A 16442-nucleotide genomic window follows, 5' to 3' on the forward strand; every position below is an offset into this window, starting at 1 on the left:
ACTATAACTTTAAGTAATTGGCCTCTCTCTGTGTCAATCCGTTACTAGGGAAACGAGATCTTCACAGTCTCATAGGCATGAGTCAAAGCCAATCAAGAGTCACGCCTTCATCCTGAGTCAATACCCAATTGCTGCTCGAGGAGCCCAGAGGACGCAGTTTGGATTGGTCATCAGCCTGCCCGACTTGGTCGCAACAAGTTAGGCTGAGTCGCAGTTATATAGACCGGCGACGGAGCACGCGTGTGTGCGGGCGCAGTTGCGTGAGGGTGTTTTCCCTTCCTAAGAGCTGTGGAGCAAAGCTTGTTCCTTTCCCGCTCAGCCGCGCAGGTACGCCGGGGTATGGGCACCCTGGGGTCGAGTATCAGCTGCAGCGGTTGTGAGAGGGAGAAGACTAAGCAGCGCTCATGCTAGGCTTCCCCCCCCCCCACCTTAACGGCCGCGGGCGGGCGCGCGGAGCCTCGGTCCCCTGCCATCCCCCCCACCTTCTGCGCGCGTGGCCGTGCCCGCCGCGTGCGCGTGCCGCGCCCAACTGCCACGCGGGGCGAGAGCGAGCTGCGGCCGCCGCCCGGGCCCCAGGACGATCTCGGGGGCCTGGGGCCCCGTGCAGCCGTCCCGCCAGCATTTCCCGCCTGCCTCTCCACGCGCCAGCAGTCTCTCCTCCACTGGCAAGGTGCTCCAGCTTGGCCTGGGCCATAGGAGAGGCTTTTACTTACGGGTGGGAGCGACACGAAAATGCAGTGAGGATTTTTTGATCTGGGAAGCAGAAGTGCTGGTCTTTGGTTTTACAGGGAGTCCAGGGGGAGCAACGAGTGCATGGGTAGTAAGTGCTAATAGCTAATACTTTTCCTAAGCTCTCATTGTGTGCCAGGCACTGTATTGAGCAACTTGTGTGCCTCGCATTTACTTCCACAACGACTGATGAGGTAGGTTCGATGATTTTCTTCATTTTACAGCAGACTCGGAGGCCCAGGGATGGAGTGACATGGTCAAAGGCATGCAGATGGTAACGGGCAGGTATTTGAATCCAGGTCGCCTGACTGCTAGGTGCCGGGCCCATTTTTTTCTTTGTTCCAGCGCTCTATGTGGCTCCAGGGCAATAGTAGTCCCTGGGGACAGCATTAGCCTCGAAGTCCAACTGCTGCAGCCTTGCAGCGGCATTTGTACTTGAGCCAGTTCTGGGCTTCCAGGGAGACCAGGGTTGGACTTGGGCTTAAAGACAAAGGAAAAGACAGCATTCGTGCTTCCTTTCTACATGTATTCGCACAGATAGCTGATGGTTGTGCTGCCCTAAAAAGCTTTTGGACGTAGAGAGTAAAATGAAGTCAGTCTAAGTGAACATGGACAGCGTTCCTTGTCAGATTTGAAACTCAAAGCATGATGATGGGAAATTCCCGCCAGCAGGAAGTTAGGCTCTGATACTCAGCCCTGGATCATTTCTCTGTCTTTTTCTAAAAATTGAAGCAGATTTTTGAGAAAGACCTTGGAGAACATCGTTTAACTTCCTCGTTCTGTATTGGAAGAAAATGAGGTTCAGAGTGATGACTTTCAGATCTCGCCAGCATGTATAGGTTAAAATTTGAAATTGGAATGGAAAGAGAGGATGGTGCTCAGTTACAGTGTAAATTTCACCTCTGTGGAGCTTCTGCGAAGTGAACTGGGGATGAGTGAGGTGTGTTGGAAATCTTACCCTTGCGCAGGGAGCTGGGGTCTTCTGTGGATGACAGGCTGTCTGCATTTACTTCATTGTTTAGCATTTACTGTGTGGCTCCTGTGTAAACGTAGGAGACACTTTCAAAGACTTGAGTTTGTATTTTTCTAGTAGAGTTATATTTTAATTTTTTGAAAGCCATTTTACGCCCTGGCTTAATGAAATGATACATGTCCCTGTGTTGCTGGGCCAATTCATACTTACACGGGAGGCGTCTCTATTTGAGTTAAAACTTACAATAAAAGTTTTGAGACTAATCCTTCCAAATTAATTTTGATTGGAATGGCTTTCAACCTTTTTTTAAAAAAAGTTATTTTGTTGAGACACTTTTTGGGATTGGTCTTGACTTTTGCAGTCAGAGAGAACACACAATTTAATCCTTGTAAGTAAGTTTAAAAACTATGAGGATGCTTAATATTTGTGTTTCCATTTACCCCCAAATTTTGGTGTTTCTGAACAGAAAGCAATAGATACATGAATGAAATTTTGTATTGACAACTTGTACCTATGTTGGTGTTACCATAAATAACAGATTGCTTTAGAAGATAACATTGTTTTCCCTGGAGCTTGCCTTTCTGTAGCAATTCCACTTACTTGCCTCTACCGGTTAACTATTGAATTAGCATTTTAAGTGATCAAATGTTAAAATACTCTAACGATATAATTAAACTTAAATTTGAGTCTAATTTTATCATTGCTTGAGTATTTTATCATTGCTGTCAATGAAATCACCTTAATGCATTAGTGGAGGGAAAATTTTGTTACTTTTCTCATCAAATACTTCTTAAAAAAGAACAGTTCTTGGCTTCAGGCAAGTGGTTATCAGTTGGGCAGGAAGATGGAAACTGCTATTTCACCAATTGGTAGCCTAGCTGTTCTCTCCTGTGTTCATTTATCAGGAACAAATAAATTAAAGAAAAAATATGCTAATGCAAGACTTGGGTGCCGCCCTGATTCCCAGCCAAGTCCGAGGTTACTTTTGTTGTTAAATCCTTTCAATCTAAGCTGTTGTACCTCTCTTAACGGGTAGAAAAGTAGGCAGTTCTTTGTTCTTTATTTAATTCACTTTGCTGTTCTCAGCTGACAGTCTGCTAAGGAAACAATCGGGAGATTTGGTAATGTTTGTTGGTGACCTACTTTGCAGCAGTTTTTGTAATTTACGTTATTTTTTTTTACTTTAACTTGTTTTAGTACTTTACATAGAAAATAAAGGGCAGGGGTTCGTTTTGAATTTTTATAGGTTTGTGAATTGTATACGGTTAACAGGAGGGGCAATGTTTAAATAAAAGATGAAATTTTATATAAAGCTTACTTTGTTACCTAAATCAAGTTTGTTTTTGCCAGTGTAATAAAATTACCCACTTGACCTTTCAACAAATAATTTTAAAAAAAATAGTATTTCAGAATTTATATACACATTGTATGTTCATTGAATTGTGCTTTAAGACTGCTTTGGACGAAACTTAATTGACCTTAACGAAGGGAGATAACGTTCAGAGTAGGTGGGTTAAAAAAAACCCTACCCCGGCCATGCCACTCACCCCCCCCCCCCCCCCCCCCCCCCGGCAGTCAACATCCAGTGGGCAGAAACCTTTAGTGCAGTACTGCCCTTCCAGCCTTGGAGTTAAATTTAGACTCAGCAACTGTAATCTCACTTGTAGTTGGTGATCACACTGTGGCAGTTAACTAGGTTTATGGTTTTAAATCTCAGAAATAAACTTTCTGTTTAAATACATGTATTTTTTTGTTTTGTATTACATATTTTTGGACACCTTGTCTGGCCTTGATTGGGAAAGCTAAATTGCAAGCTGGGTGATAATGATGAAGAGCTGCTAATAATTGATACATGAAGAGTGGGTTTTATAAACAAAGTAAATGTGAAATAGTTTCACCGGCTGTGGCCCTAGAAAATAAATAAGGTCTTTATGTGACAGACTTCCCCTTCTGTCCTCTGGCCAATCTCATTAGCTCTTTCGCCTGAGTGTGATATTTCAGGTATTTAATAAAGAGTAAATATTAGGTGATTCAGAGAAAGAAAGCTGGCTCCCTGGATGGGACACATTTTGTAGGGATGTCATCCTTGGTGGCTGTTAAGTGGTCATATAACAGTATTATTTTATATTTGCATAGCCCTTTACATATGTTAAAAGTGCTTTCACATATTTTAGGTGTTCTCATGTTTTTACTTAAGAGACAACTGATAATCTGATATCCAAATAGTTGTCTGAACTCTTTTATAAAGCCTCTTGTGTGCCTAGTAGGGAACTGCAGGCAGATGGATACATGCTGGCTATTCAAAACCACTGAAGAAGTCCGGACCTGGAAGGTGGGAATGTGACCCCCACCTGTCCTAGGCTGTGCCTCAAGCATGTGTGCAGTGTGAGGTCTAAAGGACGGGAAATTAGGTTTTTAAGAATTTCATAGTGGCTTTTTTGTCTTGATGAGAAAGAACAGATTGTTGCTCAATTATAAACCCAGCTGACTTTTTAGAATTGACTGGAGAGAGAGAGAGAGAGAGAGAGATTTGCTGCTCCACTCACTCATGCACTCATGGATTGATTCTTGTATGTGCCCTGACTGGGGAATGAACCCACAGCCTTGGCGTATTGAGATGATGCTCTAACCGATTGAGTTCTAACCAATTGAGCTAACCAATTGGGCTAACTTCATTTCGGTGTGGGAAAGGGATGCTAAAAACCAAGAAAAGACTTGTGAATTGTTGTTTTCTAATGTTTATCTTGAAGTTTCTATCTTTTGGGAAAACTTGTTTTTGAGATAAATTTTAGATTTCTAAAAGAGTTGAAATGCCTAGACAGCCTATATAGCCTTCACCCCACTTCCCTAATGGGGACATCTCCCCTATCGTGTATTTATCAAAATGAAATCGACCTTGAGAAAATGCTGTTAAATGATTGACCTTAATTGGGCTTTCTTACTTATTCCACTAATGTCCCCTTTCCCAGGTCCAGTTCAGGACACCACACTGCACTTAGTCCTCATGTCTCCCTAGTGTCTCTTCTCTGGTCTGGGGCAGTTCTTGTCTTTCCTTTGTCTTTATGGCCCTGACACTTCAGGTCTCAGTTTGGGTGTGTCTGGTGTTATGAGTAGACCGAGTTTACGGATTTGGAGGAAGAATACCGCGGAGGTGACTTAGCCGTATTACAGCGGGGGGTACATAATATCATTACTGGTTGAATTTAACCTTGATCACTTCATGAAGGTGGTGTCCATCAGGTTAGAAGTTTTCCCCTTCATGTATTCTTTCCATTAGAAGCTAGTCACTAAAAGTGAGGAGACTGAATTTGTGAACATTCATTAAAGCTGCCACTGTATTTTCTAGACACCTTGAAGCTATGCGAATATTCTGCTTCTCTAAAGTTTTCCCCTTAATTTTAACATTTACTAGTGGGTCTTGCCTGCGGCTAGAGCATTGTTCTAACGGTGATTCTTTATTTCCCTCCTTTCTGCCTTTGCAGCAAGGAAGAGCTGTTTCTGCTCCCCCATTTATTTACTTTTTATTAAGACTTTATTTTCTTACCTATTGATTTTTTTGTGGATATTTTATTCTTTGTTTATTCTTTGGGTTATAATCCAGTGTTAACCTGAATTTATTTCTGCTTTTTTTACTTACTTTATTGGTCAAGTTGTTCCAGTTTTGGCTCTTGTGCCCCCTCTGTTTTCTTTTTAAGATTTTATTTATTTATTTTTAGGAGGACAGGGAGGGAGAAATAGAGGGAGAGAAACATTGATCGGTTGCCCGTCAAAAATGCCTCTTCCAGGGACTGAACCTGCAACCCAGGCACGTGCCCTGATTGGGAGTCAGACCAGTGGCCAGAACGACACCCAGTCACCTCGACAGCCGACCAACCTGAGCCTCGCTGGTCAGGTCTCATGCCCTTTGTATGATCATGTTCCTCTATGCCTTTTTTTTTTTTTTTAACATTTTCTTTCTTTTGTTTAACATTTTATTTATTTATTTTTTGAGAGGAGGAGGGAAGGAGAAAGAAAGGGAGAGACACATCAATATGTGGTTGCCTTCTGCATACCCCCTACTGGGGACCTGACTGGGCATCAAACCGGCTACCCCGTGGGTTTGCCGGCCAACACTCAATCCACTGAGCCACACCAGCCAGGGCCATTTTCTTTCTTTACCAGGTGCTTCAGGCTCGTCTTGTACTTTCCTGCCCTGTCCTCGAATCAACCATCGCTCCAAGGAGCTGTCGGGAAGAATTTTGAAGGGAGGCGACAGGTGGCGAATGTGAAGAGTTTAGAAAATAGATTGAGCAGCAGGTCCAGTGGGGGTGATCCTGCCCCTTCTCTGAGCACAGACATTGGCTTCTGTGTGAAAGTTTCCTTAGCTTCTGGGAAAACATTCATTTCTTAAGTAGCTACAACAAATTTCCAGTGTTCCCATACGTAGCATAATCTTGCAGCAAAATGTACTACAATTCATATTCATGTTAGTACACACAAACCCTTGTTTATTTTTCCTTAGTGTTTTTGATAAGTAATTAAAATAGAGTAAGAAGATAGCACTTAAAATACCATGTACTCAGAATTGACATTTAACATTTTGTATCACCCTTTCGTGTTTGACTTTTTTTTTTTTTTTTTTAATTTTACTTATTTCAGAGAGGGGAAGGGAGAGAGAAAGGGAAAAACATACATTTGTGGTTGCTTCTCATGCGCCCCCTACTGGGGACCTGGCCCGCTCCCAGGCATGTACCCTGACTGGGAATCAAACTGGGACCCATTGGTTCTCAGGCCGGCACTCAATCCACTGAGGCACACCAGCCAGGGCTGACTTCTTTTTTCCCTGTACAGGTTTCCATCATTTCTCTTCCTGAGACGACCTTTCATCTTTTCAGGCTACTTTATTGGCGGGTGAAACAAAATGAAACAAAACAACTTTATTGTGATAAATTGACATACAGTAAACTGCACATATGTCAGATGTACAACGCAGTGATTTTTGGCATCATTTGTGCCCATGAAACCATCACCACAATCAAGAACATACCCACTGCCCCTCACAGTTCACTCAGGCCCCTTTGCAGTTCTCTTTGCTGCCCGCTCCCACCTTGTCTGCCCTCAGAAGTACATCAGCTGCTTTCTGTCACTGAAGATTAGATGCATTTTGTAGAGTTTTTATGTAAATTGAATCATACAGTATGTGCCTTATTATTTTAATTGCTGAGTAGTACTGTTCGGTAAGTATACCACACTTCGTTTATCCTTTCCGCTGTTGATGGACATGTGGTTTGTTTCCAGCTTTTGGCTCTTACAAATAAAGAAACCTACAGAAATTACCGACATTTCTGAGGTGGTTGTACCACTTTCCGTTCCCACCAGCAGTGCTCGAGGATTGCGTTTCCGTGATATCCTGGCCAGCACTGTGTGGGCAGCCTTTTAAATTTTAGTCGTTCTGTCAGGTGTGCAGTGGCAGGTGACTCACTGTGACTTTAAGTTGCGTTTCTGTAATTCCTAATGATGCTTAGCATTTTTCATGTGCTTATTTGTTTTTATGGGTTGTTACTCAATTCGGAGAGCTGTTTTTCTATCAGGTAAATGCTTTGTGAGTATTTGCTCCCAGTCTGGCTTGCCTTTTCATTCTCTAGTGTCTTGCAGAGCAGAAATTTTTAATGTTGGTAGAGTTCATGTTTTCTCTTCTTAGAGACCATGTTCTTGGTGTTGTATCTACAATATTTGCTTAACCCAGGGTCGTGCACATTGTCGCCAGAAGTTTTACAGTTTTAGGTTTTACCAAACACCATTTCAAGTTAAATTCTAATATGACGTGAGGCGCAAACTGAGGTTCTTTTTCTGTAGGTGGGTGTGCAATTGTTTTGGCACCGTTTGTGGAAGAGTGCCCGTTTTCTACTGAATTGTTGCACTTCTGGGTATATTTCTTAACTGTATTCCAGTCCATGGATCTGTCTATTTTTCATCCGGATTATTTAAAAAATAAGTTTATGTATGTACCTGTGAACAATGTCTGGTATTGCTTTGTGTATACTAAAAAAACGACTTTTGAACACTTACGGCTGTCATACAGTATGTGCTTGGCTATCGACTTTACAATTAGCATTGTTTTGGGGATCTCTTCCACGCTGACTTTGTGACCGCTACAAACAGGGTGACTTGTTTGGTTTCCCAGGGGCAGTCCTGATTCACTCCACTAAACTGGGCATGATTATTAGCAGCGCCACTCTCCAGTGCCATCTGTATGTGCCCCAGGGGGTTGTCTTAGATGCGGAGGCTTCCACAGTGTGGGTAAGCCACAACTTAATCCAGTTCCAGTTATTCCCTGGCTTACGTTTTAGCTAGAGTGGCAGTTAAGATCTCTGTGTTTTGTGTAAACAGGTGAGTTTCTCTTGTATATCTGTCTAGAAGAGAATTGCCAGGTTCATCAGGATGCTTTTGAGTTTGTCAGGACAGCTGCAAAATAGCTCTCAACTGTGGTTGTACCAGTTGCACGGTTTTTGCAGGCTCTCTTTTCCTGACTTGCTTGCCAGGGTTTGGTATCATTTTAATATTTTGGGAGAAATCTCCTGTGAGAAGTGATAGATTTGATTTGCATTTTACTGGTTACTTAATCTTTTGTTTGTTGCCCATTTACTTTTCTGAGAATTCCCTGTTCCATTTCCTTGGCCTATTTTTCTATTGGGTTATTCTTTCTTTCTTTCCTTTTTTTTTTTTTTAAGTGATTTGTATAGAAGTTCTATACACATTCTGCATACTAATCTTTTATTATGTGATGCTGCATTTTTTTTTAACTTAAACCTAGCATTTACATATCATGAGCTAGTAAGGCCTTCTGCTATTTTGATTTTGTTTGAGTAAGCTCTAAAATTAAAAGTAATTTAGGTGGATTATGTGTGGTCTGTCTTCATTGTGCTTCCCAGCCCTTCAGAGGAAGCACCTTTAACATTTCTCTGTAAACTTGTGCAAAATTGTTGATGGGGAATTTCTTTAAAGTTGCCTTGTAATCTAGTAATTTGGCATTAAGTGGACATTTTGAAAGTTAAGGCGGTATTTCATATCGGTCAATCCAGCAAAAATGAGTCAATGATTATGTTAATCTACGAGGCATCTTCAGCATTTCCATATGTTTATGCATTTCTAGAATAACACATTGGTGATACTGTTTTTCATGTTAGGGAAGAAAAGTATAAAAATTACATTCTTCAGTCTGTATGGGTAACTAATAACCAATTCTATTGCCTCAGATTTTCTCTTTGTGTTGTGAACTACCTTAATCAAGCGTTCCTTGTTGGCTTCGAAGGATCCTGAAGCTAACACAGAGTGATACTGTTGGAAAAATTATAGTATCACAAGCCAAAAGCAAATTCCTTCCTAAAATTGGAAAACTTGATCAGAAAATATTCTGCTAAAGTCCTTTAAAAAAAACAAGGTACACAGATAATCTGTTTTAAGACAAATGTGAAGTCTGTCTTAAAGACAGAAGAAAAATTTGAAGTGTTTCTAGGCGAATGCTAAGCTCTTAGACCTTTGCCCTGAGAGTTGGAGAAAGTAACCAGATAGAAAACTTCCCGCATCATGAAAAGTTGAAACTGGGCCCTGACCAGAAGGTCATGTTTACTGTCTTTCTCTCCCTGAGGGTTTCTTAGATTGGCAGGCCAGCTCTCAGTCCACTGAGCCACACCAGCCAGGGCTCTCCCTGGGGGTTCCTTTTTTTTTTTTCCCTTTATATTTTACTTTATTTAGCAATATTCACTTAAGATTCATCCATGTCTTTGAAAGGCTTTATAACTCATCCTTTTTATTGCTGAGTAGCATTCCACCGTATAGATGTACCACAGTTTGTCCATTTATCAGTTCTATGCAGCAGAGAGAAAGAAGGAGCTTACACCCTTTGCGACAGCATGGATGGAACTGGAGAGCATTATGCTAAGTGAAATAAGCCAGGTGGTGAGGGACAAATACCATATGATCTCACCTTTAACTGGAACATAATCAAGAAAAGAAAAAAGCAAACAAAATATAACCAGAGACATTGAAGTTAAGAACAATCTAACAATAGCCATAGGGGAGGGGGGAAGGGATAGAGGGGAGAAGGGTTTTCAGGAACTACTATGAAGGACACATGGACAAAACCAAGGGGGAGGGCAGAAGCAGGGGAGGGAGGTTGGGTTTCCCCGAGGGTTTCTAAATGGTGGATATTTTTTTCAGTTCTTGAGGTCAAGAACTGTTCCCTTCCCCTAGTCTAGCACCTTTTCAGTATTTCTAGAAAAAAATGTTAAGGGAAAGTATAATTGTTTAAATATATATTTTCCTGTCCTCTTTCGTAGAGTATAATTTTGGGATTTTATGGCATTCACAAGTACTGGGAATATTATAAACTTGGATATAAAATTAGTGGAAAGTAAACGTCCTTTAGTGAAAAATGAGTGATTTTCCTCTTCCCTTTATTCTTTTCATCTCTGATCTTTTTAGACTGTAATGATTTTAGTTTATATCATTCTTAGGAATATTATTTTTAAAAACTTTATTAAATTTATTGGGGTGGCATTGGTTAATAAAGTTATGTAGGTTTTAAGTATACAGTTCTGGAATAAGTCATCTGTCTATTGTATTGTGTGTTTACCACCCAAAGTCAGGTCTCCTGTCACCATTTACTCCCCTCATCACCCTCTTCTACTTCCCCCCACCCCACTCTCTCTCTAGGAATCACCACACTGTTGTCTGTGTCTATGAGTTTTTTGTTGTTGTTTTTGCTTCATCCCTTCACCTTTTCCACCCAGCCCCCCAGGAATATATTTTGAGTGATTTTTAATATAAACCCTAAAAGGTTTATCCTGTTGCTGTAAGAACAGTGTAATAAGGGAGTGATCTCCAAATTGGAATTATTTGGAATGTTTGTTTAACAACTTTGTCTTGGGAGAGTGGCTTCCTTTATGAATTCTTCTCATCAGCATGGGGATTGAAATAGTAAAACTAGTTTCCTACTCCTGATTTCTGTGTTTACATGCTTCATTTTCTGACCACTAACGCATCCATTGCCGAATGCTGTTACATTGGAAACAGCCGGACTCCATAGTTGTGTAAATTTGTAAACCTCTTTTAAAAGGACAGTGTTCCAGAAGTGTTAGTAAATGAGGGAGAATATGTTGGAACTTTTTAACATGGGTTTTCATTGATGTTCATAGTTTATAATTGTCACAATGTATCAGTAACTGGCAAAACTCTAGCTTTGCTGAGAGGAATCCATTTGCATTTGTTTACTTTCATTATTTTAGATTTGATGGAATTGAGAGTTCTGGTGAGCAAGAGTGAGATTAAAGATTAGCTCTTAGGAGGTATGACACTAGTTCACCTATTTGGCATAGCTTGTTTTTTAGGTCTGGGCCAGAAAGGAAGATGAAGGTTTCAGACAGATGATTTACCAAATAAGATTTTTCTAATTAGGATTGAGTCTGTCCATTTAGACTCAGATCTGTTGGGCTCAAATTGCCAATATTTTCTTTTTTCACTGAAAATGGTTATTAAACAGACAAGCACGTTTCCAAAACCTTCAGTGTATGGCCTCGGAATACCCGAGGACTTCCCTCAACATTTTGCAGACTGTTGCTGTTGGGTAGTTCGGATAGTTCAGTGGTTTTAATTATGTCCATACATTTTATGGTGTCTTCAGACTTTTTAAAAAATGTGGAAGCATGTTTTCTTTAGAATTTTCAAGGCATAATTTACAAACAAGATTATAGAATGTATGGGTTCAGTCTGAGAAGTTTTTCCTTTGTGCACAGGCAGCTACCCCAGTACATGCGTTTTTCTCATGCTGACCAGGGCCTCTGTGACCATTTCGGTCGAGGCCCTCTCGGGCGAGTGCCTTCTCACACTGTACCCTAGTTTTCTCTTTGGCCTTTCCTTCATCGTCAGGTAGCAGCGTCGTACCTGCTGTCTTAACCTGAACTCTGCAGGCCCTGACGGTTTGGCCCGACAGGTGGGTGGTCAGAAGTTCATCTGGCTTGTATAAAATGTTAACCTCCTGAAAGAAAACTTTTATTTCCTCTCATGTGTCAGATAGTTAGTGTTAGGACTAGAAAGTTATGTAGGAAATGATCTCAACTCTCAAGAAATGTAACATTTAGGACAAAACTTTCATTCTTCTTAACTAATGTAGAATTCTTGAAGCCTTTGGCTTTTTAAATTTTGGAATCAACCTCTTTTGTTTTTTTAAACAGTGAAGCAGTATAGTTCTTTTTACTAAAATGGTTTATGTATTCAGTCACATGGGATATTACTTTTCTGTTTTTCCCGGTTCTATCTCGCAGTACAGTTGACAAGAATATTATTTTTACATACCGCAGTCATTTCCCTTGCCCTCACTGGTCAGTGTTTAGTACAGACGAGCTTAAGGCAGAGACTTCAAGAGCCAGAGCTTCTGTTCAGTGGGACCGTGCAGTGCTGGTAGTGGAAACGTGAGCCTCGGAGGCTGCACAGGTCCTTGAGCAGCCCTGATGACTGACGTTAAAACTGGTGCCTTTATTTCAACGAAGCTATACTGCATGTTCCTGAACTTGAAAGTTTCAACCCCAAATAAAGTACCATCTGCTTGGGAAATTCAAAAATGATCACTGAGAACCTAGTTTCCAAACTATTCAATTATGTTAAACTAATAAAATTAATGTTTGGAAACTTGGTGAATGATAGGGATTTCTCCGACAAGCTTCAGAATTATAGCAGTTAAAGAAAATCCACAAATGAGATGGTAAATTTAGCATATAAATGTTTAACTTTACTTACTTGGCTTTGTGGCAGTGACCTGAGATAAAATAGTGATGATAATGGTGTAATCAAACCAAGAATGAGCTTTTAAAATTCTTTTAATTTGAATTATCTGGGCAATCTCAAAGAAAGGGAAAGGAGAAGTTCTAGAAGTGGTCTGTAGGGTTCAATTTTTCTTACCTTTGATATACAACCTAAAGGGTTTTCACCATTTTTGCCTAGGAAGGTTGGTTGTGAGCATTAGTATTCGATGACACATTACTTAGAAATGTATAGTACGGTGACAGTACTTGGCAGTGTTAAAGGGTGAAGTTAGGTGGATGTCACTGAGTGCAGTAATGATGACGTTTGTGACGCTGACTAGGGAGTAAGAGCAGACGACACCGCAGAGAAGCGAGTGCAGTTGGGTGGACAGCAGTTTACCTACTGCGCCCTGGTTGGTGTGTCTGTCCTCCTGGGAGGCTCCCTTTGCAGTGCTCTTTACATTGTGGGCACAGTGTCTGTTTCGGGTCAGACAGGGACGCAAAACTCTGTTCAGTCTCAGTACATTAGAAAAAAGCATAAATAGAGCTAAATGGAATAAAAATGATACTAACTTTACCAGTTTCTGAGGAATTGGGAAACTGGTTTTCCATTTTTGAAATTTGTTGTGAGATCTGAGGATGTCATGGAATCACATTGGATTTTTCCTTTTAACTGAGGTTGTGTCAGATGTTAGTGGTTTTTGTGTAGAATAATAGCTAAGCCCTTTAAAGAAAGGAAAATTTGAACATGTGTGAGTGACCCATGGACGTAGACAGAACAACGGTGTGGGGAATGACTGGGAGCAGAGGGTGGGCCGGGGGGAAGAGGGCAAAGGGGGAAAATTGAGACAACCGTAATAGCATAAACAAGAATAGTTTTTTAAAAAAGGAAAATTTATATGGGAACTTGAATGTATGAAAAAGTGTAGCTGCTCTGGTTTAAGTAATGGGAAATCTTAAAACGCAGAAACCACAGGCAAGATCGGAGCAGGACAAGCACCGTGATTTCACTTGTGCGGCCTCCACTGAACAAAATGAACTTTTTTCGCTTCAAATGAACTAAGAAGCGAAACCGAGACAGACTCATAGGTAAAACTCAGGGACACGGACAACAGTGTGGTGATTGCTGGGGGGAGGTGGAGAAGGGGGCGTTGGGGGGGTAAATGGTGATAGACGGAGACTCGACCTGGGGTGGTAAACACATGGTCCCGTGGAGAGATGACGTGTTGTAGAACTGTGCACCCGAAACCTGTATGCTTTTGTTAACCAGAGTAACCACAATAAATCACATTTAAAAAATCACAGGCTAGATGGCTGTTAAGAACCTTTCATGTTCACCTGTAATTTAAGTTGTGAAGAATCTAGGATCAGTAAGAACATCTGAAAGTATCTTTTTCTGGACCAAGAGCTAGGGGGGGAAATACAGTAATTTCTCATTCTGCCTCAGGTTAGTCTACTTTAAGTTTATTAGTGTAAGAGTTAGGGTCTAAATTCTCGTTACTGGTACCCTCATAACCATGCCTGCAGGCAAACTGCTCTCCATTGTGACTGGGAATCCATTCCATAGTGGCTGTAATTTGGGGAAAATGATGAATAGGCCTTCAGCTAATTTCTTAGATTTTGGTGAAACAAGTAGTAAGTGGGACAGATATTTAACAATGCTGAGTAAACACACTTAATGAAGATAAACATACCTCCACAAATTGCTTGTGCAGGAAATGACCAACCAAATTCAATTATTTTGCCCGTCCTTTAAGGATACAGAAATAAAATATGTCTCCTTTTTTAATACTGTAATTAATATGTATATATTGCTCTGTTTGCTTTTAAATTGAAGATAATTTTATCTCCCTAAATGAAAAGTTGAGATTATCTCATGCAAATGCCATTTCAAAGTTTTCTTTCTACTTTTTTTTGTTTTAATTAAAAAAAAAAATTTCGATTACAATTTACATTAATAACCCTGGCTGGTGTAGCTCAGTGGATTGAGCACGGGCCTGCAAACCATGGGGTCGTGGTTCGATTCCTAGTCAGGGCACATGCCTGGGTTGCAGGCCAGGTCCCCAGTGGGGGGCACGTGAAAGGCAACCACACACTGATGTTTCCCTCTCTTTCTCCTTTCCTCCCCCTCCCTCTGAAAATAAATAAATAAAATCTTTGTGAAAAAAGAATGCTCATTAAAAAAAACAATTTACATTAATACTATTTTGCATTAGTTTCAAGTGTATAGGGGAGTGGTTACAAAATCATACCCTTAAAAAGTTTCTTTTAGAGTAATAACTGACAATGATTGAGGACTTAGTATCTGTTGGGTGCATTTTTTAACACTCAAAGGTGCTAACTTTAAGTTGCCATGATAATTTTGGTATGGCAGTGATTATTTTGTTGAGTGAAAATCATTTTGTTTGTTAACTTGTACCCATATTATTTTCAGATTATTTTTGGTCCCGCTATAGGATGAATAAAGCATATTTAAAACTTCTAGTTTTTGTTTATAAAGATACCAAATATTTCTCTTAGTTTGACTAGAAATGTGATCGTGTGTGCCAGAATGCTTAAGCTCTAGTTACTGTTTGATTTTGTCACCCTCGAATGAAATACTCTCGTAAATAAGAATATGTTTGTACTCTTACCACTGGAGCACTCTTAAGAAAACTGTGATAGGATACATGTTAGAAATACGTGCCTATGAGGTTCTTATATTTAGTGTAAGAAAATTGAGTATTAGGAATAACGATGAGTTAATTCTTTGTAGTGTTTCTTTTTTCTCGCAGTATTTAGCTGATTGCAATAAATTTGAATGTATGAAGTCTTACCTGGTCTGTGGGTTTTCTTTTTATAATAATTATTTCTTTTTAAAACCACGAATTTCTAAAGTGATCTTATCTTACTTTGGTTTGGTTTCAGTTAAATGATTAGCTTCTCCCCTGCCACTTTTTCCATTTATGTAGTACTTGATCTTTCTAGTTGAACATACTTAACTTCCTTTCCAGGTTGAATTGACCAAAGCAATGGTTATGGAGAAGCCTAGTCCCCTGCTGGTCGGGCGGGAGTTCGTGAGACAGTACTACACGCTGCTGAACCAGGCCCCGGACATGCTGCACAGGTAAGCGCGGCCCCCCTGCGCCTCCAGAGGCCGTTTCTGAGCGAGTGGGCGCTTACCCTTGAGAGTCTCTCATTCCTTGTGCACCTTGTAGGGTTGTTGCTCTATAGAGCTGGTGTAAGTGCCAGTAAGTTACAGTTGTTAAAGTGGCATTATTTTAAATAGAATATACAAATAAAATTTAAAAGTTAGACCTAAGTTACCAAAACTTATACATTATCAGAAAAATAATACCTGAAAACGTAAAGGTGTAATATTCATGCTTTTGTCTTCATTTTTTGGTTTGCTGTTTTTGATGAGTCATGAATATTTAGTAGGAATGTGTTGAATATTGAAGACTGTTGTATTAACATACTTTTGTGTGGATGTGCTTTAAAAATTGGGGTTATTTATTTTTTTAGTGGAAACAATACATGCTTGTTATAAATTTAAACAGATAATGAAATAAATGTGGAAGTAAATCTGTGCTAACAGTTTTTCTGTGTATATGTAAATGTTGTACTATCTTTTAGTTTATTTGATAATCTGGGGTCTTTTTACATGGGTTATACAAGTTTCACATTGATTTTAATACCCACAGAGTTTTTATTTTATGAATTGTTTTCATTATTTCCTGTTATAAACAGTGCCTCATTATACATAACTCTTAAGTGTGTTTGACTTGTTGAAATTCTTAGAAATTCCAAAATGTGTGTTTGCTGGATAAGAACTGGTTTTCCTCTCTACTTTGACCAGCTTGTATATTGGATAACACATGATTATTAGATGCAAAAGAAAATTTATAGATTTTCTTTTTACTGTATTCAAATTTTTTTATTATTTTTAAAAAATTTATTGTTATTCAATTACAGTTGTATGT

The 16442-nt window shown here is 40.0% G+C and overlaps 1 protein-coding gene across 1 annotated transcript in view; it reads left to right on the plus strand.

Annotated features, from left to right (window-relative positions):
• Positions 1 to 197: 197 nt before the first annotated feature.
• The window catches only part of G3BP1 (G3BP stress granule assembly factor 1), a 39098-nt gene continuing 22853 nt past the window's right edge, over positions 198 to 16442 (plus strand). The window contains exons 1-2 of the mRNA XM_024576843.3: positions 198 to 327; positions 15474 to 15586. Of these exons, the coding sequence (XP_024432611.2) occupies positions 15492 to 15586 (95 nt within the window). The 5' untranslated portion in view covers positions 198 to 327; positions 15474 to 15491. The remainder of the gene's footprint in view (positions 328 to 15473; positions 15587 to 16442) is intronic.

The sequence above is a fragment of the Desmodus rotundus genome, chromosome 6 (assembly GCF_022682495.2).
Source record: "Desmodus rotundus isolate HL8 chromosome 6, HLdesRot8A.1, whole genome shotgun sequence".
Lineage (NCBI taxonomy): Eukaryota > Metazoa > Chordata > Mammalia > Chiroptera > Phyllostomidae > Desmodus > Desmodus rotundus.